The 25,877-nt window shown below is 42.5% G+C and overlaps 3 protein-coding genes across 4 annotated transcripts in view; 2 read left to right on the top strand and 1 right to left on the bottom strand.

Moving 5' to 3' along the window:
* The window catches only part of CLCN1 (chloride voltage-gated channel 1), a 32,421-nt gene extending 31,269 nt beyond the window's left edge, over positions 1-1,152 (top strand). Inside the window, 3 exon segments of the mRNA XM_051962179.1 lie at positions 30-116; positions 463-670; positions 673-1,152. Of these exon segments, the coding sequence (XP_051818139.1) occupies positions 30-116; positions 463-670; positions 673-830 (453 nt within the window). The 3' untranslated portion in view covers positions 831-1,152.
* A 269-nt stretch (positions 1,153-1,421) lies between these two features.
* On the bottom strand, positions 1,422-11,895 carry FAM131B (family with sequence similarity 131 member B). 2 transcript variants are annotated; one of them, XM_051962181.1, is made up of 7 exons: positions 11,649-11,895; positions 9,288-9,397; positions 8,844-8,879; positions 8,043-8,136; positions 7,529-7,726; positions 6,164-6,307; positions 1,422-5,960 (listed from the first exon to the last, which is right to left on the bottom strand). In XM_051962181.1, exons 1-7 carry the CDS (start codon positions 11,674-11,676, stop codon positions 5,494-5,496), a joined length of 1,077 nt encoding a protein of 358 aa, XP_051818141.1. In that variant the 5' UTR covers positions 11,677-11,895; the 3' UTR covers positions 1,422-5,493. The 2 variants fall into 2 exon arrangements, with proteins under 2 accessions (XP_051818141.1, XP_051818142.1); XM_051962182.1 differs by lacking the exon at positions 9,288-9,397 and having other exon boundaries at positions 11,649-11,892.
* A 7,233-nt stretch (positions 11,896-19,128) lies between these two features.
* Positions 19,129-20,040, top strand: TAS2R60 (taste 2 receptor member 60). Its single transcript, XM_052001694.1, has one exon. It carries the CDS (start codon positions 19,129-19,131, stop codon positions 20,038-20,040), a length of 912 nt encoding a protein of 303 aa, XP_051857654.1.
* Positions 20,041-25,877: the final 5,837 nt, after the last annotated feature.

The following is a 25,877-nucleotide window of genomic DNA, read 5'->3' as shown; positions in this document are numbered from 1 at the left end:
GACCCTAATTCTCTGATTCTTCCACTCAGACTCACACGTTGTTCTCACTCCTTGGCCTCCATCTTGCCTATGTGACCAGCATGGGGAAACTCCGGGGTGTACTGGCTTTGGAAGAGGTAATATATCTCCTGTCCTTCTGAAAGGGCTGAGACATAGAATCCGGGTTGGGGGACGTGAAACACGTTTCCTGGGCACAGATGGAGAGCCGATGCTCCATTGAGTTCCTTTGGGCACATTCACCCTTTTTTTCTGCCATCCCTTCCCAGTAAGCCGAACCTCCCCCACTTTCAGTGCTGAGATTGGGAGTCCTGTCTGTGATTTGCTCTTAATGCTATCTCCCCTGATTTCTGCCCTGTGGATCTCTATCTTAACTGTTGTTGTTGGGTTTTTTCCTTTCTTCCCATTTCCCTTTCCCTGTCACTATTTTTTCATCTTCTTTTCCCTCTCTCATATCCTCCCTAGTTACAGAAAGCCATTGAGGGTCACACCAAGTCAGGCGTCCAGCTGCGGCCCCCACTTGCCAGTTTCCGAAATACTACTACAACCCGAAAGACCCCGGGGGGTCCGCCCCCACCTTCTGATGGTTGGAACCTTCCAGAAGACAACACTGGGGGTGGTGAGATAGAGGGGATGGTCCCAGCTTGTCCTGAAACTCCAGAATCACCCTCCCCTATCCCCCCTACCTCCTGTCCCCACCCCTGGCAGAGGGGGAGCTAGAGGAGCTGGAGCTGGGGGGAACCTCTGGGCCCGAGGAGGATCTGGCTGACATTTTGCAAGGCCCCAGCCTTCGATCTACCGATGAAGAGGACGAGGACGAACTGACCCTTTGATACCTAAACCAGTAACTCCCCCCATTTGTAATAGAGGGATACTCCTAAGGAAGGGCCCTGTGTTTCCTAATGAAGATATAATAGTCTTAAAGGAGTCAGAACCTAGTCAAGGAATAACCATGATCCACCGTCCCCCCTGAGTCCTGGCTGGGTGGTCTTGCTACCAAGATCTTCCTATCTTCCCCCTCCCCATATCTGTGATACTTCAGGTTCCCTGAGGCCAGGCTGAGGGGCCTGGAATGGTAGAGGTTCTTTCAAGCTCCTTGTTGAAAATGAGGGAGAGGGCCACCTTTGGGGTCTTTCAATAAACCCGCAAACTACAGGTTTCCATCTGTTCATGCTTTCCTGATGCCCACTTCTCTTTGCACTTGATTCTACCTCTTTCCCATTGGAATCCAAGTAGGAATGGGATGTAGATAGCGAATGTGCTGTGATGGGTCGGGCAAAGAAAGAGCACGGATCTTGGCAGGGGGTGCAGAGTAGGAGGGAAGTAAGCAGCTTGCAGGGGAGCAGGGGAGAAGGAGGCGTAACAGTAGACAATTTACTGAGGCCTTCTAGACTGTCCCTAAGGGAGTGCAGAGCAGATCACACTGGGTGCCAACACTTTTTATTCAGATGAAATTTGGTTAAAATAAATGTCAAGGACAGCCTTCAGAAAGAAAGATACGCCCCAAAAGGGCTATATGCAATATAAAGGGGATATATAGAAGGGGGGAGGAGGCTGTTGTTGCCAGGCAGCCAGCACCAGTTCCCCCCCAGTCATGTGCCCAAGTTCATGGTTTTTGTTGTTGTTTTTAAGCACCAGCTGATACAGCCACCACTTTCTCCCCCACCCACAGTCTCTTTGCAGCATCAGCTGCCTAGTCACCCCTAACATCTTCTTTGGGTAGAGAGCAGGGCAGGCCCTTCAATTTGCCACATCCCAAAAACATTTTAGAGGGTCGTCCATTTGCTTTCCTTTGTACTAGAAGCCACCAGCCCAGCTGTGGAGTGACTGAACATTAGAGCCAGAAGAGAATTCAAAGACCTAGTTCAATCCCTCCCACCCAACCCCATTTCTCAAAAGAAAAAACAGGCTCAAGAGGTTAAATGATTTGCCGAAAATCATGCAGCTCTTCCTAAAGTCTGGGATGTCTAGGGAAGTCACCCTGGACAGCCTGGCTCTCAGGTCCCTCTCAGTTTGACTGTCCAGTTGTCTCCCTTCCTCAGCTAGTGGCTTCTCTGATTCTCACCCCACCCTTGACAAATAAAACACAGCCAGAGGCAATATAGGAGACCACAACCTGTTTAGTGCCAGCAAACATGACCCCTGGCCCATCCCCAACCTTACTCTCTGTACCTCCCTAGGACAGAGAAGCTACAGAAAGCAGCTCCCTCTCCCTAAGGGAGAGGGGGCTGAGGCAGGAATGGGGAAGACAGGGAGTAGAATAGCCACTCCTACCCCATGCCTACATATATAGATAGACTTCAATACTGAAGTAAGTCTGAGTTTATATAATCTATAATATCATATATATATATAAATAATTCTTTCTTTGATATATGTCATAGAATCTCTCTTGGAGTTGGAGGGGTGGTCACATTAAGAAAACATGCAAAGAAAAACTGGCCACAAAAGTGCGTGTTCCCCAGAGCTGGAAGACAGAAAGTGTAGGATGTGTATGTATATGGGGTAAGGTCCTCATTTCCTGCCCCCACCCCAACATGCCCAGGAAGACTCCCTCCTTCATGGAAGGATGAGGAAGAGGGGAGGTGGGGAGGTGGTGAATGAAGGTGTAGGTTTTTCCTTGTTGAGTAAAGTGAATATTGATTTTAAATGCCCCACTCCCACCCCATCATTAGCAAGAGCAATTTCATTCACAATATTAAAAAAAAAAACAGCCCTCAGCTGCTGCAAAACGTGCTGCAAGATCTGGTCCCCCAAAGAAAAGCACCCCAGAACCCCACCCCAAACATCCTCCCTTCTGCACATGCCCCTCCCCCCTACAAAAAGTCTATGATTAACCCCCCATGCATTCCCCCCAGCAAAATCAAGGGGGCAGATCCTCCCCCTTTCCCCATGAGTCCTAGAGACCCCAGTCTAACTCCCTATATCTCTTTATCATGGTGGGGTGGTGCTTGTCAGAATGACAGATTCCTCCTTGCCCTTTGGCCTGCAACGATCCCTTTCTAGCATCCCTGAGCAGGCAATCCGTTATCCAGAGATGACCTCACCAATTTGCCCTTATTTGGGGTTTTCCTTGGCATGATTTCTTCAGGAGGAGGGCTTGAGCCTTTAGCCTTTTGATTTCCTTCCCACTAGCCTCAACTAGAAAGGAACTGCAAGAAATGGACTTCACGTAGGTGGGCCTCTCCCTCCCTCTGGGACCCAAAGGATCATATATCCATCACGAGCCCAGGGATAGAAATGTTGGCTTGGTCCAGAACAAAAAGAGAATGATACATTTATTGATGAGAGACTGGGCAAGGAGAAACATTGGCTCCTGACTGGAGAGGAGGAATGGAAGACTAGCTTTTAGGAGATTGAGTGGAGGGGAGGTTGGGGGCTGTGGGTGGGAGGAGGAGGTACCCATGTACCTCAGTGAGTCTGGTCACTCACATCCAAATATCTCTTGGTTTTCCAAGAATTATTATTCAGGCAAGTCTGGGGGCTAAACCCACTCCTACATGCCCCTCAAGATGTGTTATTGGAGTGACCGTGTCCCTTTCTTCTCCAAGCCCTCCAACCCTAGAGGAGATAGTTAGTTCAGATCTGAGCGTGCTTGGTGGAAGGGGGCGGTCACAGAACAGGAAGACAACCCTCTCAAACCCTGACTCCAGAGGATAGTCGGAAGGATATCATGGGCAGTCTGCTCTGGTCCAGGCGTAGGGCAACTGGAAAGAGCATCTGCCCAAAGATAGCAAGCCATGTAACACACCCAGGAAGACTGCCATAAGGGTTGGTACCTGAGCAGGTAAGGGAGCAGGGGGAAAGAGGAGAATGGGGGAGACGTGGCACCTTAATTGACTCTTTAGCCTTTCTTCCTTTCTCTTAGTGCCTTTTTTTTTTTGCCAAAAATTTACATAATGATTAGCACACTAGAGGTATAAAGGGGTATGTCAGTACAGAACAAGGGAGATATAGGAGGGCAGGGTCCAGTTTTATCATCTACCAGTCCCTTCGGAGCTGTGTCATTCTCCACTCCTCCCCTTTGGGTTTCCAAACCACCCATCAAATCCTTGGGATCCCAGAACTCAGCTGGCCCCGCAGTAGACCTGAGGGTCCAGAGCAACCAGAACACTCTGGGGATGTAAGAGAATGATGATTTCTGGAGTGTGTGCCACACTGTCAGACCCTCGCTTATGATGAGAAACGCTTGATCTACTGCCTAGGAGTCTGGAGTGGGAAGGGTTTAACCAAATAAATAGCACCCTGTGGGGTGCTAGATGAAGGGGCAGAATGGCCAAGTGACCATACTGCCTCCATCCCCAGCAGCTGACCCCACTCCAGCCCGGACACTAGGTCCCCCAAACCCCACCATCTCGTTCATCCCTGAGTCCCCAAGAAGATATAAAAATGTAGAAAAGGCAAAGAGAAAAGTGTAAACAGCTCCAGAGAAGAGGGGGGAATGGATGGGGGACACGGCCCCAAAGCTCAGCCCCCTTGCCAGGGTACCTGAATCAGAATACTCAGGCCAAGTCCCACTTCTCTGCCCAGGGGTGGACTCCCCAGGCAGAAGCCAGGGGGAGGGATGGATGGAAGAAGAGCAGGCCGACCCCAAAGGCCGATCAACGCCACCGTCACCAACCCCGTTAGTGCAGCCCTCGGAATCACCTCTCTGACCCAACCGTGGTCTACATCCCAGATGCCAAGCCAGATCCAGCGGGTGACGCTGCTATCAGGACAAGTTCTTCACCTCCCTGTGCTTTTTACCTGGATGAATCACAACTGGACACGTCCAAGTGTCCCGACAAATACATTATTGATCCTCAAACTCTGCCTGAAGGCAGCTTCTTTATCCTGGCATTGCAAGTCTCTTCCGAGGAGAGAGCCACACAACCATCAGCAAGATGGGGACTCCCCTCTCTATAGCTTCTGCATCCACTTCAAAAGTCGGCCCTTGAAGTGCATTCACTGTAGCCATGGCCAAGCGCCCAGGTGATCTGTTCCTTAGGGAAGGAAGAAGCCGGAACCATGGCCACGATGAACGAAGTCTGAGGAATAAGCCATATTGGAAGGGTGGCAAGGAGGCATCAAGGCAGCCAAGAGCCCAAGCCTGGAAGACTAAATTAAAGGGAATGAAGAATCGAGTCCAGTCTGTATTCACGGGCTTTCTGTTCATAGGCTGGTTTCTAACATCCGCAGATATTACCTCCCTCTTCATCACGATGGATCAGTACGTGCAGACCCCATGCACCGTACTCACAATCTTGACATTGTTCAAGGTTTCACATCCACACAGCCGCGTCTCTGTCTCAATTATCAGCCTCATAGTCTCTGGATCGTAAGCAGGGATCATTTCTTTCCTGATGCCCTCCATCGCTGGGACTCCCGGGTCCCTCAGCACCCCGTGACCCTGCCTTGGCTGGGCTGTTCCCCTTTGCCCTCAGGATGTTTGATGCAGCCATGCCCCTCTGGTAAAATTGGGGAGGGGGAGGGCAGGAGCACATGGATGGAAGGGAACTAATTATTGGCTTCTCCCTCCTCCTCATCAAAAGACTGTACCCCTGAGGATGTAACGTCTGACACTTTCCTACTGAGGGCAGCAGATGCCTCAGGCTCTTCTCGTGGGGACAGTGACTCCAGATCCCGGCATCCTGCATCTTCCTCCTCCTCAGCAGGTATTTGCCTTTTCTCAGACAGATCCTTTGCAGGGTCCATTCCACCTCCTCCTGGAGCCCAGTCAGAGTCTCCTCCCAGTAAGGGTTGGGGTCCCTGGGCTGAGTGTCCAGGTGGAGGTTGAGGAGGCCCTACTTCATGCAGACTGGGCTGGGAGTCATCAAAGGCTGGACCAAGGTAGGAACCGGTGGCCGGAGAGGCTATGAGAGACTGGTCGCTGGCTTCCCAGGCATCGGACGACCCCAAGCAGTACATGCCTTGGGATACATAGGAATGCGGCCATCCATCCATCGGGGCCTGGGCTAGGGCATCTGTGAAGAGAAGGGGCAAGAGGAGCTCACTCAGGGGGCAGGCAAGTAAACGAGGGCCATGGGGAACGTGGAGGGCATGCGGACGAAGCATGGGGTAGTGAGGGGTAGAAAGTGAGTGGGGTCTGGGCAGAAACGACAAGGCTTGTAGGAGCCAGGAGGAGGAGGTCCTGATCTTCAGGAGACAGTTCTGGGTCATCTCTCACCCTGACTTTCCATCAGCTCCTGGTAGTTATCACTGTAGTTGCAGCCTAATGGCTCCTGGGTAGAATTAACACTCATATCTTCACCATCCATCGAAGACCAAGCCATGAGTGTAGCCTCAGAGATAGCAAACTGTTCCATGACCCCTGAGGAAGGGGGGGAAAAAAAAGTCATCACAGGAATCACTTCCAACCACAGTCAGAACCGGAGTCACCTTAATACAGCTCTTGAATTAGGGATAAAAATGAGAGAAAATTTCTAGGTCTTACCATCAAGAAATTCTAAGGGAAAAAGGTAGAGGCCCCTGGCAAGAGGTCTCTGGGGATAAGGAAGTTGGAACCGAGGGGAATTTCCATACGCACTCTAGAGATTGGGACTGAGGAAAATCAGGGGTTCTTGTCTGATTTTTAGAAATTTCTTTGAGAGGCTCTTAACAAATCACAGTTCAATGTTTTAATAGACTCTGTAGGTAAATCAGGGTTAGGGAACTTCAAAAGTCTTAATGGTGGTGGTGGGCAACATGAGAGAATTTCTCTGGGGACTAGTGAGATTAGGGGTCCTGACTCTAAGGAAAATTGTAAATGGGAAACTTTATTTAGATGATCCTCATTAAACCAACTTCCCTCCTATATTTATATCCCCATGCCCTCCATTTTCTTCTTGACCCAATGCTCTAAGGCTGTCCTCTCTGAGTCAGGGCTCAGAGCCTTGTCATTCACGCCATCCATGACAACTTGATGTAGCCTTTTCAGCAGGTGCTCTTTACTCCCCATCCAAGGATCAGAAATATAAAACTAGAAAGGACTTCAGAGATTATTTCACCCAACACTTCCATTTTATAGATGAAGAAACTGAGGTACAGAAGTAAAGTAACTTTCTGAAGGTAATCACTCAACTAGCAAGGTACACAGCTGTGATTCACACCTTATTTCACTACTAATGAAAACTTGCCAGCCCCATATTGTATATTCTTAGGACTGCTCCCCATGCCACTCCATTATTTTTCACAGTGAATTTGATAAATTAATTTGTGACAATACGCTAATAGATGAAGGATCACCATCATCGTCCTGTCTCTTTGGATAGCATGCAATCGAACACTGACCTTCTGGGAACAACCTTTGTCTTTATTTGCAATATAGGGCGTCAAGGGAGTCAGATGGAGGGAATGGGAGAACAGGAAAAGAAATATTCTGAGGCAAATAGGCACTCATCCCACAAAATTCTGTCTCTGCATAGTATCAGCCCCCGTATGGGAGAACTTGCAATGGAAAGGTCAGGGTGAGAAGTCCAGGGAGATTTATGAGTGATATATATCTGGGGATAGGGAGTTGGTTGAGGATGTCCAGAACTGAGGATGAAGATACCTGCAAGGAATCGAGCCTCCTTCTCGCCATCACTGAGATCAGAGTAGGCATCCGTATCCCTTCGGACAGACTCATGACTGTGCTGTGGCTGAGCAGCTGGGGCCTTCCCCCAGCCCTGCCATTCGATCATGTGGGCCACTCGACCTTGCCCCATGGCTGTAGGCTTTGTCACGTGGTCCTTCATGCTACGTGAGATCCCTGAGAAGCCAAAGATACCCATTCCCTCCAGGCTATTACCTGTCCAACCCTCCACACCCCCCATAACCTATGACCTCCCAACCAAGGGAGCCTTATTATGTAGGACTATCTCTGGGTGCTACCAATGAGGGACAATTTCTTGAAGGGCAATGAGGATAGATAGAAGACTCTGGGAGTCTAGGCAGAGTCTGGAAGCAAAGCTAGCATTGGAAGAAAACAGACAGAGGAAGCAATAGTTGTCAAGGAGACATACGGTTGTTGGGAAGAGGTTCCTTGGACATGAAGGGGCTATAGGAGCTCCGGACTGGGGTCTCACCTGAGAAAGACGACTTGGCCAAAGCCCCAATACCATAGGCATTGGAATTCCGCTTAAGCTTGGGAAGGATGGAGGTTGTATCCTCCATGGAAAGCTGAGGAAGGGTGCAAAGAAACAACGACAACAACAACAACGACAACAACAATAATAATAACAGCTCACATTTATATAGTGTTTAAAGTTTACATCGTGCTTTCAAAATCCTGTGATGTAGGGAGTACAGATATTCTTATCTACATTTTACAAGTGGAGACACGGAAGTTCAAGGGAATTAAATGACATTCCCCAAATCACATAATTAATCAATGTTGATGCTAGGCAAAGGATGTCTCTGAGTGTGGGGGGATGTGGGTACATAATATGCACGGGGAGAACTCAGGATATCCAGGGGAAGGCAGATGAGATTTACAGGATTAGGTGAAAGGAGGAAGGGAGAAGATATTTTCCCAAGAATCCAAATGAAGTGATATTCTCAACTAAAAGATAAAGTGTGTGTGTGTGTTTTATGTTTATCATGTGAAAGAGTGAGCCAGGTAGAACATAGATAAAGGGGAGGATTTAAGTAGTAAAAGGGAATGGAAATTCTGGGAGCAGTGAACCTTACTATAGGAGATGGAGGGATAAGTAAAGGTAGCAGACCTCATGCTTCTCATTGGAACCCTGGTTCTACTTGAGCTACAGATGATTAGAGTGGGAAGAAGAGAGGATGAAGTACACCATTCTTATATTGAGGGAGGGAAATAAGAAGGAAGTTAAGAGGGGAGAGGGTTACACCAGGAGACTCAGAAGATAAATACTCACATTGATGCCATCCCAGGAGAAATCTGTTCGAGTTTGCTGTGAGGAGACACAATAAGAGAGTACATTGTTTGAAGAGTTGCTAGTGAGAACTGTAGAATTATTCCTTCCATAGAGCTCCCTTTTCACTACAGATCAGGGCCACCCATATGTAGTAAAAGGGACTGAGGCTAGTCTTAATTCTAAAATGAGAGTCTGGGGATAAATGGGGAGAGACTGTGGAGCATTCCTGGAGAAATATCATCCTAGAAGACTGGCAAGGTAACAACTGGTGACTTCTTGGGCAAAGGAATGGAGATCCTTAGGTCAGGACCTAGGAAGGTCTAGGAGGGGTAGGAGATTATACTGCAGGCACAAAGGATGGATTTCAAGGGGGCCTGGAGATATAGGAAGTTCATGGAGGTAGGAAACATTTGGGGTGGGATTGGGGTGGGGTGAAGGCCTCACCTCAGTGGATGGCCGGTGGATGCTACTCCCATGCAGGGAGCTGGTGCTGTCCATGTTGATTTGGTCAACATCCTTCAGACCTTTCCAATCCACTGCAATCACCTCATTCCCTAAAGGTAGCCAGGGGCCAAAACTCAGCCTCTAGCCCCCCTGCCCATACCCCATCTGGCACCACTACTCAATCTAAACTGGGTACTAGCTCAGTCCCATTTCTGCAAAAAGGTTCAAGTCCCCATTCCAACAAGCAATACATCCCCTGCCAACCCCATCTTGGGAAAAACTCTGCCCTGTGATCCCTAATCCTTCTCTCTCTAGTCCTCTATTTCATTATTCAATTACTATCCTTATTCCTCCCAACATTGATAGTATTAACAATAAATTGAATTTTAGCTTCAGATGAGCTAAACAGAGCACACTCATAAATCAAAGAGAAAACTTTCTATTGACTACTTTTTTCCCAGTAGGAGGTTTACTAGTGAGGTGAACACAGAAATGAGGTGGTCAGTGCAAAGGATAGGATAGAGGAGTTTAGCCTGGACTTAGGAAGGGGAGGGTGAAGCTATTAGTGAGGAATGGGATTTACGATAGAAAGAAAGTGTTGGAGAAGAAAGGAAGCTCTGGACCCTGAAGCAGAGGAAAGCTAGAGGAAGAAAGGGAGGACTTGGAGATTGTATTTGGAGAATCAAAATTCTCTTCCTAGAGTTCCCAACTTGGGGAAAAAGTAAAACCAGTGGGATAGTTGGAAATAAGTCTTAATGAAGAAATTGTCTGTGGCTCTGATGTCACCACTGGGACCCTATGGTTGGGGGCAGGTCTCAGAGGAAAAAAATGTTTCAGTTTAAGATAGTAGTTGGTATAAGTTGCAAACAACGGGGCTATAGGCAAAAAAAAAAAAAAAAAAAAGACTAAGAATCGCTGAGCTCCTTGGAAAAGCTCCCCAATACTGTTAGAAAGGTATGTGTGTGCGAATATGTGGGAAGGAACTAGTGGGTCCAAATGGCAAAAGGCCCAGGCTGGTAGGGGAGGGCAGGGGGAAAGAATGGGTAGCCTTGAAGAGTAAGAGAGAATTTGGGGTAGATTGGAGGCCCAGAAATATGCTTTATCAGTTTTAGGGGTGGGGAAAGTGAGAGAGATAAAGAAGGGGAGGTTGAATTTGTAGCAATAAAGAGAGCTGAGTCACAGATGTGGGGGGCAGGAAGGGGGAGGAATCGGGAGAGAAGGTGAGAGTAGAGGAGGGGTATCCATGGAAATGAATAAGGTCTCAAAGAAACCAGGGCTTCGGGACAGTGAAATTGTGAGTAATATTGGGAATTATTCTCTTAGGTTACTAAGGGGAGTAAGTGGGGAAAGTTGGAAATTGGGATGAGAACAATTTTGGAGGTTGAGGAAGAGGGTTAGACTTAAATTGCCATGCTGTGTGAAAGATATGGGGACAGTTTTCCTGAGCTCTATTTTAACCAAACAGGAGCAAAGGGGAGGTAGGAGAATGTAAGGAGCCTTCCTCTTCAACATCCCATCCCCTAAAACCAGGTAAATAAAGTCAAGGTCCCACCCAACCTTCCCCCATCAACACAGGTGCTGTCTCTCCTCCGGTTTTTCCCTTTGCGCCCCCTCCCCTAACCTACACTCAAACTCTTCATTCCCTACACTTCTTCCCAACCTCATTCTCCTAGGATAAGGAACCCACCCACCTCCCTCAGTTACCGAATCCCTAGAGTTGAGCCCGCCCCCGCCCCAAAGGAAAATGCACGTGAACAAAGCAAATCTGGGGGAGGAAAAAAAAAGGCAGAAGAGAGGGAAAGACAAGGAGGGGGGTAAAACATAGGGAAACAGATGGAAGGGCGGGGAGAAGAAAAGGGGATAGGGGAGAACCCAAAAGAGACTCCGAGAAACTGAGACGGGAGGCTGAGGGGAGATGGCAGTTAGAAGAGGAGACTATTTTGGAAACGAAAAGGAGAGGATGGGCAGAAAGAGGCAGGAGGAAGCAGGGTGGCTAAGGTGATGGAGAAATGAGGAAATAGGAGTTGTAGGACAGAGGATGAAGGGAATGAGAGAGGCTGGTGGAGTGATGGGGACAGGGACAGAGGCTTGGGGAGGACATGGAGGGAGGGAGAATAGAATGAGAAAAGGAAGGAGAGAGGTAGGAAGAGAAATAGAGGTGGAGAGAGATGAAGTGAGAGAAGGATGGAAAACAGGGAGAGGTGAGTGATGGAGAGAGAATGGATGCACGGAGGGTGCGGAGGGAAAGAAGGATGGAGAGAGGGATGAAGAGGAGCCAGATGGGGGGAGGGGGAGGGCTGAGGGAGCAGGCAGAGAGGGGCTGCGGCCAGCCCCCGCCCACTCCCCCGCCGCGGTACCCACCCACAGTCCTAGAGCCGATGCAGCCCATGGCTCCGGGGGGCCGGGGCCGGGGCCCTCACAGGCGCTGGGCGGGCGCTGGGGGGAGCACCCGGGGCCGTGCCGCCGCCCCAGCCGCTCTGCAGCGCCGCCGCCGTCTTCTCTGGGCTCCGGCTCCGCTCCCCCCTCCCTTCTCCTCCATCCCTCCCTCCGGCAGCCTCCGTCGCCGCTGCTGCTGCCGCCGCCGCCGCCACCGCCGCCGCCGCTTTGCTCCCCCCGCCCCAGCCCAGCTCGACTCAGCTCCCTCGGCGATGGGAGGGGGTGGGTCTGGGGATTGGCTGCTCCCGGCTTCTCCCCGCCCTCTGCCCCTTGCCCGCTACCTGCATCCACATTTACGCTCCTGCTTTCCCTTCAGGCTCCTTGCTCTATCGAGCCCATGTGCCTCGTCTCTCCCTTTCCCCTTCATTTGCTTCCCACGGTCACGATGCCCATCCTTCCCGCAGTCCCCCTGCCCAGAATTGGGGATAGGGGAAGAATTCTCTCAGGGAGAACGTGGAATGGGGATGTGAATACCCAGTTTGGGTTTTAGGGACTTGATTCATTGTTGGAGGAAAAAGATGCAGGGCGGGGTAAAAAGTCGCGATTAAGGGCCTTGTCCCCCAGATCTCCACACGTCTGTTTTCCTTTTAAAGATCACATCTAGGACATATACACCAGGGTAATGATCTGCTGCTTTGTAGTGTTCGTTGATTGTTCCTTGTGTGTTAGGTTAGGTATTGTTAGCTCCGTGAGGGTAGGGCTAATGTGTCATGCTTGATTTTTAACATTCCATAAGTATTTATTGACTGATAATCCAATCTCAAGTAGAAGGGAAGGGGCTAAAAGGGCGAGATAATCCAATTCCATAAATACTGGTTATGTATGCAGAGAAGGATGGGACCCTGAAGAGAAAAGGAATGATGCCCCTCAGGATATATGAAAGAAACAAAATTCAAATCCAGGACTCGGTGGGGGAAATTAAGTACACTGGAACACATGAAAACATATATCCTTGTCCTCTGACAAAATCAATATTATATTCTAGATCCCTATCCTTCTTTCCATATTATACCCCCCTCTCCCATTTTATCAATAGTTCTCCCGGACAAAGATTGGTCAGGTTTCTATTGTCTTTTAATGTTGATTTTGTTGACAATACTGCAATAAGAAAAATATAATAAAATCAATACTTATAGAGAACTTTAAGGTTTGCAAAATACTTTTTTTTTGTATTTTCATTTGAGCCAGACAACAATCTCATAAAGTAGATTGCTGCAATTATTAAAACCATGCCCATTTTATAGGTGAAGAAATTATGATTCAGAAGAGAAACTTATATAACTAGCTATTGTCACAGATGGAATTTGAAGCCACATATTTCAAGTCCTGTGTTCTAGGCATTATATATATATATATATCCTGATTCTACTTATTCCTATTGTTCCTATTTGCTCTGTAACAGTTTATACAGGTCTTCCCATATTTCTCTGAATTCTTCATATAAATTGTTCCAGCATTGTAATATCCCATCAGTTACACTCATAAACCACAATTTCTTCAGCCATTCCCCAATCAATGGGCATACACTTTGTTTCTACTTTTTCACTATGTATAAGTGCTGTTATGTGAAACTTTTGGTATACATAAAGGATTTCAGTCTGCCTATGAATTAACTCACTGCTAGTATATGCTGGAAGGGGATCTTAAAGTCTCTGTAGACTTGATTGGTGGGCTGAATGTCATCAAATGAAATGCAATAAGGATAAGTGTAAAGACATTCATGTAGGTTAAAAAAAACTGCATGGTTACACAAGGAAGAGAAGATGTGGCTAGCCTATAGTTTGTGTGGGAAAGATTCTGGGGTGTTTAGTGGCAATATGAGGCAATACTATGATATAACAACCTTTAAAAAATTAATTCAATCTTAGGCTGCATTAATGTAAAAAATGTTTTTCTATTATAGACAATTAGACTAATATTTTAAGCCTAAGTGTGGAAACTACCAAAGTAGTGTTTTGAGACTCAATGCAATTACTTCTGTGCCATTTGTGAGTAACAATATTTGGGGAACTGTGACAACTTTAGTAAATCTTCCTTTTTCTTAAGAACTAAGAGATTCTCTGACAAATAGACATGGCCCCTTATCTCAGGAAGCTTACAAAAGATGAAGAAAGATAATATAAGTACACAAATAATTAGAACACATGTAAGTACAAGGTACAATGAATGTTTTAAGTAAGATCTTTCTAGTTAGCAGAAGGGGATTTGGAAAAGCTTCACAGATGATGGGAAATGCACAAAGTATAGCAGAAAGACCACTGAGCTTGAAATAAGAACTTGTTCAAATCTAGACTTACTGTGTGACCAAGGGCAAGTCAATCAATCTTTCTCTGCCTCAGGTTCCTTCCTTATAAAATAATTGAGGGAAACTAAATAGTATAGTGGATAGATCTCTGGAGTCAGGAACACTCAACCCTCTGGCTTCAAATCTGGCCTCAGATATTTGCTAGATTTGTGACCCTGGACAAATCATTTAATCCTATTTGCCTCAGTTCCTCATTTGTAAAATGAGCTAAAGAAGGAAATAGCTTCAATATCTTAGTCAACAAAATCCCAAATGAACAACAATAGTAATGGTTGAACTACTTGATTCATATTGTTGATTTGAAGAAAATAATTCTAAACACTGAATTATAATGTGAACATGAGCTATTATTTAACTCAGTTTTGAGGTTTGGTTAAGCTTTTAATAGGAATAGCTGGGATGATAGAGCTTCTCATGCTTAGGCACTCACATGAGCATACACAGATGCAGGAGCTTTCATGTCCTATGGCCTAAGAATAATCCAATTTGACTGGAGAATATAGTATTTGATGAAATTAATGATTTATAAAGTCAGAGAGACAGGTTGTAGCAAAGTTAGAGAGATTTTCAAGCCAAGATAAGGGTCTTGATTATTAGAAAACAAGAAAGTTTTGAAGGGTTTTGATCAGGGAAATGAGAAGATCAGTTTTCTAGTTATATTGTGGAATACTAAATTTGGAATCAGTTTATGTACAAATCTGGGATCTTGATTTATATTTATGCAAGTCATTTCATCAATATGAATTTATATATAAATGTATATGTAAAATGAAAGAGTTGGATTGGATTATCTGTCTAGATATCTAGATCTGCCTAATCCCTTACTGCTCTTTCCGTGACTCTGATAAAATTATTCTTATCTTCTTGAGTGCTTGGTGAAGCTTCAATTCATGCATCTTAAAAACCTTTTGCTTGAATTTTCCCCTTGCCTCTCATGTTTACCATTATCTAAGTAGTTTCAGATCTCCTGGTTTCATTTTTTCCCCTCAACATCTTTTTCTTTCTGAAGGTTATTATTTTTGTTCATCTACTCTTTCTCACTTGTGAAATGAAGGATCCCAACAACTGTTTTTAAAAACATGTTAAAATATATGTTAAATCCAACATATGCATACATATTTGTACAATTATCTTTCTGTACAAGAAAAATCAGATCAAAAAGTAAAAAAATGAGAAAGAATGCAAAATGCAAGCAAACAACAGTTAAAAAAATGAAAATTCTATCCAACAATTATTATATAATAGAAAAAACTTTAATATCAGTATCTTATTACATTAAAACAAAGGAGATATTATCTTGGTCAAGATTTCTACAGTGTTTCCTTTTCATTACATTTTAATTCAATTTCCATTAACAGATATTGTAGCATTCTATCAGTTCATATTTTAGGCCTCCTCCTGGATATCTTAGTGCCAGAAGAGGCAAATAGGTACAACTGGTTAGAATAGGAGAGGGGAACATGCCATGCCTAATAATTACCCCAAAGATGTCTACCTCTCTGTGGCAGAGTTCTCTTAAAGCTCTGGAGAACTCTTTTTTTTTTTTTTCTTTATCATCTTTAAGACAGTATCCATGTCTTAGCTCAGTGGTCCAAGAACATGTTGGTTCAGAGACCTAGTAAAAGGTCTTCAGAGCCAAACACATTTACCACCTATCTACATGTTCAGCCGAACTTCTATATTGCCATGGTTAAGCCAAGTTGGCTATGTCTTTCATCTTCCCTAACCCAAAACTAAAATATCTCTCCATTACTATTAATACCAAGGCAACCAGAGTAATGGTGTCTATACTTCATGTACATGGGGTGGGAGGTCAATGGAACCTTAGAAAAATACTGGGCAACTGTTGTACTTTTCCCCCTCATTTCACTAGCAGTGATCAAATATATCCAGTCCCTTTTCATGGAGATTGCAAGAGAGTGTTTTATTTTTAATTTTAAAAATTGTTATTGACATGTTATTGTTCATTTATTTTAGGGTCATATCTGACTCTCCATTATTACATTTGAGTTTTTTTTGAGAAAAATACTGAAGTCATTTCCTTCGCCAGCTCATTTTACAGAAGAAGAAACTTGAGATAAAGAAGATTAAGGGTCACACAGCTAGTAAGCATCTAAAGCTGCATTTGAACTCAGAGACATGAGTGTTCCTGTCTCCAGGCCCAGCCTTCTATCCACCAGGCCACCTAGGTGCCCCATAACATAAAATATATGTTATTGACATAATTTTGTTTTAAAAATCAGCTATACATCCACTTATATCTCTCTCATCCATTAAGCCATATCTGGTAACATTTTTTTTTTTAAAGATGGGGAAAAACAGTTCAGCAAAATTAACCAAAACATCAATGGAGTCCGATTTGTACATATATAAATAATCTGAAATTCCACACCCATTGCCCACCATCTTCACAAGGAAAATCAGGAGGTATGCTTTTCTCATCTCTTTTTGGTCACTATAATTAGATAGCATTTAGTTGCTGCTGTTGGTTTCAATTGTACCATCTTAAGGGCCATTCTAAGGAATATGTTTCTTCCAGGGACTCCTAGGACATGGTGACTCAATCCTTCAACCTTATGGGAAGACATTTGCTGGATATTTCTGGCTATGTAATAGCTCAGTCTTGAAAGGACTAAAGAAAACTCTGAGCAGTCCCTTTGTCTTCTCTCAGTCTTGACAGTGGCTGGGAGGTGGGATTCTATGTCATTTAAAAGAAGATTTAACTTCTGATTGTTTCTCTCTTTCTTCAATGTTCCAGGTTGTATCATGTAATCCTGAGACTTCCCAGTGAGGGATGATGAATAGGCTTGCCATTGCCCATCGTGGTATCATGACAATTCCCTCACTTGTCAGCTAAATGAGGAGGGCTCCACTTGGGAAATTTGAGGCTGGACCCCTGGCTGCTTTTTATGCTTTGTGTTTCCTTTCTTAAATTGGTGCCTGAGATCAGTCTTGAGATGGGTATGAAGGTCTTGTGGATTCCAGGGAATTTATTCAGTTTCAGCTGACTGACACAAAGGTGAATTTCTTCATCAGACCACCAGCTGAACTGAGAATGATTTGTATAATGTGTAGAGCAAGGAGAAATGTAGCTGTGCCTATTCAATAGTCATACACACTCCCTTATGTTCTTATGAGGCTTAATCATCAGGTCCTGGAGAGATCATAAAAAAGTTACTGAATTCTATTTTAAGTAACTCTGTTACTGTGTGTCATGAGTCTTTTGTGTTTTAGTGCTTCTTTAGTGTGCAGGAAAAAATATCTGTCCCATACCTGAATTGTATTTTATTCCAAGTACCTTTCTACTCACCTTTTTTGGGTGAGGGATATGAGCTAAACCCAACCTTTTAATAAATTGTCTTTAGCACCCAAAAGATGTGAGGTGAGGGAGTTTAGCCTTCCTTTCATTGGGTGCTAGACTCCTGTGGTACTGACACCAGACTGACTATGTTTGTGAGTCAAGGGCTGAGAGTCTTCTTTCTTTACTGGAGAAGGGAGTAGACACCATTAGATATGGTTGTGGTCATTGTGTATATTACATTCTTGGTTTTGCTTCTGCATCTAGTTTATAAAAATTCATAGGAAGACATTTTAGTTAAATATATGAAGTGAGCATATGAGAATTAAACTGAAAGCCATGTTCAAGTAGTGGAGAAATTATCATGAGGGACAACTAAGTGTTGGAGTCATCCAGACACTCTTCTCTATTGGGAGTCTCTACTTTTGATCCTCTCTGTGCACCAGAATTAGAGCGCTTCCCTTCCCTCTCTTAGTTCTTCTCTCATTTTAGCAATGAAATGCTCCTTTCTTTGGCTCGATGATGCTCTTCTTATCTGTTTGTTTGCTTCCTACTAAATAATGATGCCTGGAAGATCTGCCCCTAGCTCTTGTACTGAGTAATAATTGCTTTGAGGAATGGAAAGTGGAACTTTGACTTCACATGTTGGAGAAGAATTACTATAGATAAAACTCTGCATGATTCCAAATGCTTCCTGCTGCTTCAAAAGCTGAACAAATATGAGTTTGTTTTGTTTTTTTTTTTTTTTTTCCATTTCAGGAGTTCTATAAGGACAGAAGAATGAATCTACAAATTGCCAGTAGATTGTGAAGGATTTACCTAAATTGGGTTGGCCACTTTCAAATGACAGCTAGCCATCTCCATTTGGAACCCTTTTGGTATAAATATAAAACCTTTGAATTCAATGGATTTCCAATAGAATGAATACTTTCTGAAAATCCCACAATGTTCCAGAGATAATCTTGTTTCTTTCCATGACATCCTTCTGTTATTCACACATATTAAATATGTATTGATTGATGAGTGGATGAAGTCAGATCTAGTCACTATAGATGGAACTAAGAGCACTCTGAAGAACAGAATGCATCACATCATATATAATATCCCTTGCTCAATTACTTTACTCCCTTCCAGTGAATAGTGGTGCAGAGACCATTTCTGGTGGAAGATAATGAGAGAAAATGCTTTTAGAAAATTTTATTTTCCTTCCTCATTAGACTATCAAAAGGATCTAGATTCTGGTTCATCCTTGATTCTTTTATTTGTTATGCTAGAAGAAGGAAGGAGGGACATTATGGTCCAGGAATGTGAGCCATCCAAGGAAACAGACAAAAGAAGTAATAAGGGAATTGTCGATTGTAGGAGATGGAAAGGAATGTAATATCCTGGAAGATGCTGATGTTTTGACTTAGTGTAAGGCCCATAGGAGATGGGAATATAGTTTTATGATTTTAAAAAAAGGCAGTATAATTTTCCAATGTATATTACACTCAATAACCTATTGTCACATCTTTGCTGATGGGTGGGACGACAGAGGAAGGGTAAGCAAATCACAGGTATTCATTTACTGGGGTTTGGTAACTGAATCTTGGAGAGATTTGCATTTATTCTGAGGTGAAGGGACTTCTCCCTCTCTCTCACCAGATTGTCTGCATACCTTTCTCTAGTCTTACCTGAGCATTTAAGAAGAAACATTGCTGAAAGTACACTGTAGGTTAAGAGTCTCTTCAGAAGAGCCCAATAGGGAAAAGCCTTGAAGACTTGCCACTTGCTCTAAAGAGACCAAGCTGTCAGCAATAGAAATGCTCCTAGGAAACACAGTGCTTGAAGAGAATGTCTTTGGATTAGTGGTCTTTTTTTACCTCTTGTGTCTGGTATTGATTGCGGAGAATGGCTATATCCTTATAATGCTGGCCAGTGAATGGGCAAGGTGTGGGATGCTTCCTCCATGTGATAAGATCTTGACCTGCTTGAGTGCATCTCGTTTCTTCCTGCAGTTGGTGGTGGGTGGAAAAAACCTGTACGTCTTATTCTATCCAATGGTCTTCCCATACAACACTGTACATCAGTACTTTTCTTTCCAGTGGGATTTTTTGAACTCTGTCACCATCTGGTCCTCTGCTTTGCTCAGTGTCTTCTACTGTGTGAAAATCACAACCTTCACCTACCCTGTCTTCCTCTGGCTAAAATGGAGGATCTCCGGGTACATGACCTGGCTATTGCTTGGCTCTCTTGGCATCAGCTTTGTTATTGCCTTCCTATTTTTCATTGGCAATTACCATCTCTATAGTGTCTACTCAGTGAAGAGTCTTCTATTTCAGAATTACACTGGGGAAAATTTGAAAAGAAATTTGGAAAGATACTACTTTTTCCCTTTGAAAGTAATTACTTATTCAATTCCAGCCTCCATCTTCTTCCTTTGTATGATTTTGCTTATCACTTCCCTGGAAAGACATAGAAAGAAGATATTGCATAGCAATTCTGGCCTTTGGGACTTCAGGACCCAGGCTCACACCAGGGCTCTCAAGACACTCATCACTTTCTCCATCCTATTTGCATCTTATTTTTTTGCATTAATAGTCAATGCTTCAAATATCTTGCCATCTGAGAAGTCATGGTACTGGGGGTGGCAGGTTTTGATTTACCTATGCACAACAATCCATTCCACAATTCTGATCCTGAATAACCCCCGGCTAAGAGATGGGCTATTTTAAATTTAAGTTGGATAAAAGACCACATGGAGATCCCTGGCCTTACAGATACAGAAGACGATTTTTCCCTTGCCCATTACTCTAAGAATCCTTATTTTCTTATTGTTCCAATGAGATATCATCCCAAGACTGATAGAAAGAGGAAGGGAATAAGGATTTTCCCTGAATACCAATAGATGAACAAGAACCAGTGATATGTAGACAAGAGAAAGGGGACTTCATGGCTATGCTTTGGCAATATCTATTTGGTGATATTTGACTTATCAAATCAAAGACTCTTTGAATCACATTTTCCTACTGCCCTGTCTTTCTGTAGTAATGATTATCATTCTGGGAATTGGTCATATGGATGCTCATCTACCCACTAATTTCATCTGTTGAAGCAGCCTGGAGAAGACATTTAATGAAATGGCATCCCATTTCCTTAGATCAGCATCAAACTGGGAATATACTTTCTTGCTTACATTAAAATGTTTCCCTGCTTGTTATCTGCTAAGGCAACATACAACTGGTTCCTCTTGGAAGTCTTCCTCAGAAACAATAAGGTATAAAACAAAAGGGTGCAGATTGTGGAGTTGGGGAACTGGGATTTAAATCTCAGCACTACCATTTACTACTTGGAGTAGTGGCCTTGAGCAAATCAAGTCACTTCTCTAAACTTCAGTTTCTTCATTAGGAAAACAAGGGAATTGGATTAGATTATTTGTAAGGTCCTTCCAGCTCTGAACCTATGATTCAATTAAAAAAAAATTCTCAGTTGCTGATGGATACTGATGCAACAACATCTTTATCATCATTTTAAGTTGTACTTAGCTCTTATTTAAACAGTCAACAGTGTGATTATCTAACATAAATAAAATGTATCTCTTTACATTTTACTTAAGTACCTTTTCCTATCCTCCTTTCATCATTGAACTCATTTCTAGCATTCAAACTTTATTTCTTTGATTCATGTATAAAATAAGACTTAATTAATATCTAATGAGTTAATTAATTAGCAGGTAAATGAAGGGGTGTTATATCCTTTCTAGAAGACTTGGAAAAACAGCTGAGTTGCATTCAGACTTAAGTCATTCTGAGTTAAAAAGGCAGAGTCTATGAAACCCCATTGTCCATAGCATGGCAGAAATAAATGTCATTGAAGAGGAGGTACAAAAAAATGATGATGTGTTTTTACATGAGAGTATTACAGATATTGAGGCAGCTCAGTGACTCAGTGGATAGAGCATCGGGTCTGGAATCGGGAAGATAGACCTAAATTCAAATCCAGGCGAAGATATTTATTAGCTATGTAATTCTGGGCAAGCCACTTAATCTCTGTTTAATTTGATCCACTGGAGAAGAGGAATAATGAACTGCTTTAGCACTTTTACCAGATAAATCCCATGAAATCCCATGGCTCTTTTGAACAGTGAGATGACTGAGGCCAGTTCCAGTGATCTTGTGATGAAGAGAGCCATCTACACCCAGAGAGAGAACTGTGGGAACTGAGTGTGGATCACAACATGGCATTCACACTTTTTGTTGTTGTTTGCTTGCATTGTGTTTTCTTTCTCATTCTTATTTCCATTTTTGATCTGATTTTTTTCTGGTGTAGCAATATAATTGTGGGAAAATGTATAAAAGAATTGCACATATTTAACATATATTGGATTACTTGCCATCTAGGTAAGAGAGGGGAAGGGGGGAAATTTGAAACATAAGTTTTGCAAGAGTCAGTGTTAAAAAATTATCCATGCATATATTTTGAAAATATGTTGCTTCAAATAAAAAAAAAGGGAAAAAAAGAAAAGTATGGTCCATGGAGTCACAAAGAGTTGGACTGAACAACAACAACAAATGACAAAGATGCCATTCATTCTTAGATGGGACTTTGGATGACTATAAACTCCAAAGAAGAGATGTCACTATACCAAGTTTACACAAAGATTCTGACTGCTGGACACATCTCTGGGTATGTCTGCAAAGTAATGTAAACAAAGAAGAAGAGCCTTAATCTGGGGGTAAGGGGTAGCCTTATTGTTTTCTATGGGGAAAGATCTATAGTTATATCTATGACTATTGAAGAAACTGTAGGGTTTCTCCTGGTGCCATATCTAAGCATCTGAGTGGCACAAAGCATAAAGTACTGAGTCTGGAGTCAGTAAGACCCGAGTTCAAATGTGGCCTCAGAGATTTACTAGTTGTGTGACCCTGGGCAACTCACTCTTTGCCTCAGGTTCCTCATCTGTAAAATGGGGATAATAATAGAATTTAGCTCCCAGGGTTGTTGTGAGGATCAAATGAGATTAAGTGCAATATAAATATTAGCGATTTTATCCACAACACTATAAAGATGTCCTGAATGGTGGAGAGAAACCACTGTCTGATGGAAGATCCTGCAGAGGAATGGTATAGAGGGTCCTATGAATGTAACTGGAAGAAAATTTCCCTGGTAGAAGAAAATTCATGCTTGTATTTCAAGTGGCAATGAGAAACACTCAATATGGTATCTTTGTAGCAAAATATTTAATGTTCATTGTTTTTGTTTTCTTTTAATTACCAGTCTTTGCTACAGTGTGTCCAGAATATGTATCTTCATAAGCTAGAAGCAGACACCAGCCTTTTAGAATCTCTGGCACCCAGAGATTTCCCTACAAGTTTCTGGGTTTGGCCGTTGGGCAAGATTAATTTTATGCCTGGCCACTTTATTTTTTGCAATCAGTTTTATTTTACATCACTAAAGTCCCTGAGTTCCATAGAATTTTCTCTTGTGGCAAAAAGAAAGTTTATTTACAAAATATACATCAACCATTTTTGACAGTGTGTGCAGGATTCTGTATCTACAATCCACACCATTTCTACCAAGAAGGAAGAAGCAGTTTCATGAAGAGTACTCTGAAATCAAGAATGATCATCACATAACTGAATTCTGATGTTTTAGTATTATTGTCCTTTACATTATTGTTTTTATCAGTATCTTTCTCGTATTTCTGCTTGGTTTCTTTTCTATTATTCTTTAGACCAGACTTTGATGAATAGTTGACCTTTAAGATCAATTAAGGCCAATCCCTTCACATGTATCCTTAATTCTACAATGTTCCATCTTCTCCAACAGATTGCCATCCATTATCATTCCTTCTCTACCTCTAATTTTCTATTAGTTCTTACCTGTTGTTTGTAAATATATCCAAGTCTCTTCTATTCTTAAAAAATCATCATTAGATTCTATGATCCCTCCTGGCTTTTGTTTTATATCTCTCCCTTCTTTTTCAACTAATCTCCTTGAAAAAACTAATAATACTTATTGCCTCTATTTATTCTTTTCTAACTCTCTTCTAAAACCTCTGTAATCTGGTTTCTAACCTTAATCACAGCTACAAAATTAGTGGTAATCTTTTAATTGCCAGGCATAGAGGTTTTAAGTCAATTCTTTTTCTCCTTGATCTCTCTAGCATTTGACTCTGTTGGCCACCCTCGGCATCCTTTGAGTTTTCCTAACCCTGCTCTCTCGTGATTCTCCTATGTGTCTGATGACATCTTTTCTGTCTTTGCTTGATTATCATTCAGAGGTACGCCCCTAACTTTGGAAGTATCCTAAGGCTTTGTCTTGCACCTTTCTCTTTTTCCTCTCTTTTTTTTTGCACGTAATGATTTCATCAACTCCCATGGGTTTAAGAGGTATCTCTATGTAAATGATTCCCAGAGTTATGTGCACACCTTTAAGCAGCCTCTCTACCAAGTTCCAATCCCACAACAACTGCCTATTGAGTGTTTCAAATTGCATCTTCGATAGGCATCTCATTTTTAACATTAAAAAAAAAAAAACATTTTTTTTTAATCTCTTGCCTCGAATCTACCTCTTTCCTGAATTTTCTTATTTCTGTCTGATTAACAATTAGGATTATCGGGTTAACAAACTTAATGTCATAAGACCTTTACTCTTATGCCATAAATATAACTTGACAATTCTTGTGCTCTCCAACATCTCTCACTTCCTTCCTTTTCACTCCAAGAACACATTCATGATCTGAGAGTCTGATTTGTGTTGGGTACCTCATAACCTTTCACCTGGACTATTTCAATAGCCTTTTAATTGGTTTCACTGCCTCAAGCTATTCCTATTCCAATTCATCTTCCACAAAGCTGTCAAAGGGATTTTTCCGAAAGGGAAAATCTAACCATAACACCTCCTAACTCAATAAACCCTAGTAGCGCCCTCCTATGGATGGGTGGGGGACAGAGTGGATAGAGATCCAGGACTAGAGTCAAGAAGATCTGATCTCAAATTCAGCCTCAGACACCTGCTAGATATGTGACCCTGGGCAAGTCACTTAAACCTGTCTGCCTTAGTTTCTTTATCTGTAAAATGACCTGGAGAAGGAAATGGGAAACCATTCCAGTATCTTTGCCAAAAATAATCCCAAATGAAGTCCCAAAGAATCAATCATGACTGAAACATTGAACAACTCCCTATTATCTCTAAATCTGGCATTTAAAATTTCCTCTTCTCCAGTCTACCTTTATAGCTTTATTAAATATTACTCCTTTCGATGAACACTATGTTCCCACTAAAATGGCCTTTTTCTTTTGTTTCACAATAAGAATCCATCTTTCACTTCTGCTTTTGCACTGGTTATCTTTCATGCCTGAGATGTATTCCCTCCCCACTGCTGACTCTTGAAATCTCTTTCAGAATTCAGCATAAAGCATCATTTTCTTCATGAGGCCTATCCTAGTTTCCTTAGATGATAGGGCCTTTGCTCCAATATTACTTTGTAAATGTTTTGCTTTGTTTTCTGCATGTATATGTATGTGTGTATATGTATATATATACATACATATGTTTGGGGGAGTTATGTATATATTCTTTTTTTTTTCTGAAGCAATTAGGGTTAAATGACTTGCCCAAAATTAATCTTGCCCAACAGCCAAACCCAGAAACTTGTAGGGTAAGTGTCTAAGGCCAGATTTGAACTCAGGTCCTCCTGACTCCAGGGCTGGTGCTCTATCCACTGTAACACCTAGTTGCCCCATCTATGTATATATTCTTTATACACACACACACACACACACACACACACGTATATTGTCATTACATTTTTAAGGGGAGTGGTAAACTCTTTGATGGCGGGGACAGTTTCATTTTTGTCTGTGTCCTTCATGCCTAGCACAATACCGGATGTGTGATAAATGCTTAATAAATACTTGGTTTTTGACTGTGTTCATACATGTCTTCCTGAATTTCTTAAAATTCTCTGGAGCACAATTAATTTTCAATTACATTTTACACACAACAATTTCTTTGTCCATTCACTTTGTTTCCAGATTTTGTTTTTCTTTTGTTATCATAATCAGTATTAATATTTTGATATTAAAGTACTTTCAATTCTGCCTTTGCGCTCTTTAATATATGTGTATATATATACATATATATATATCCAGTAGTAGTAACTGTAAATGAAAGAACATTAACTGTTTAGTGATTTTTCTCACATAACTCCACATTGTTTTTTCAAAGTGATTTCAAAGTGATATCACAAAGTAGAATCAAAGATGATTTCCATCTTTTAGAAATTTGACATTTAGGTAGGTATGAGATAAAATCTTGAAATTGTTTTACTATACATTTTTCTTATTTGTGGTGATTTGGAATATTAATTCCAAATTTAATTTAATATTATAGTTGTTTATCATTTGCAATTTTTACTTTATAAAAGTTGTTCATAGTAGAACAAGGACATTTTTACACAATAATAGCAACATTTCTCAGTGATCAACTATGAATAACTTAACTCTTCTCAGTACCACAATTAATCCAAGCTATTTCTGAGAGACTTATGATAAAAAAATGCTACCCA

Source organism: Antechinus flavipes, chromosome 5 (genome assembly GCF_016432865.1).
Source record: "Antechinus flavipes isolate AdamAnt ecotype Samford, QLD, Australia chromosome 5, AdamAnt_v2, whole genome shotgun sequence".
Lineage (NCBI taxonomy): Eukaryota > Metazoa > Chordata > Mammalia > Dasyuromorphia > Dasyuridae > Antechinus > Antechinus flavipes.
The sequence above is the reverse complement of the archived record's forward strand: the minus strand, read 5'-3'. Positions and strand labels throughout refer to the sequence as shown.

What these genes read in the sequence shown, in the direction of transcription:
- FAM131B (XM_051962181.1), bottom strand. Translation starts at nt 11,676, where the DNA reads ATGGGCTGCATCGGCTCTAGGACTGTGG. An exon ending in TCCACCGGCCATCCACTGAG is followed by an intron (nt 8,880 to 9,287) that starts GTGAGGCCTTCA and finishes GTCTCCTCACAG; the next exon opens with CAAACTCGAACAGATTTCTC. An exon ending in GGAGCTGATGGAAAGTCAGG is followed by an intron (nt 5,961 to 6,163) that starts GTGAGAGATGAC and finishes TTCTCTTCACAG; the next exon opens with ATGCCCTAGCCCAGGCCCCG.
- TAS2R60 (XM_052001694.1), top strand. Translation starts at nt 19,129, where the DNA reads ATGCTCCTAGGAAACACAGTGCTTGAAGAGAATGTCTTTGGATTAGTG.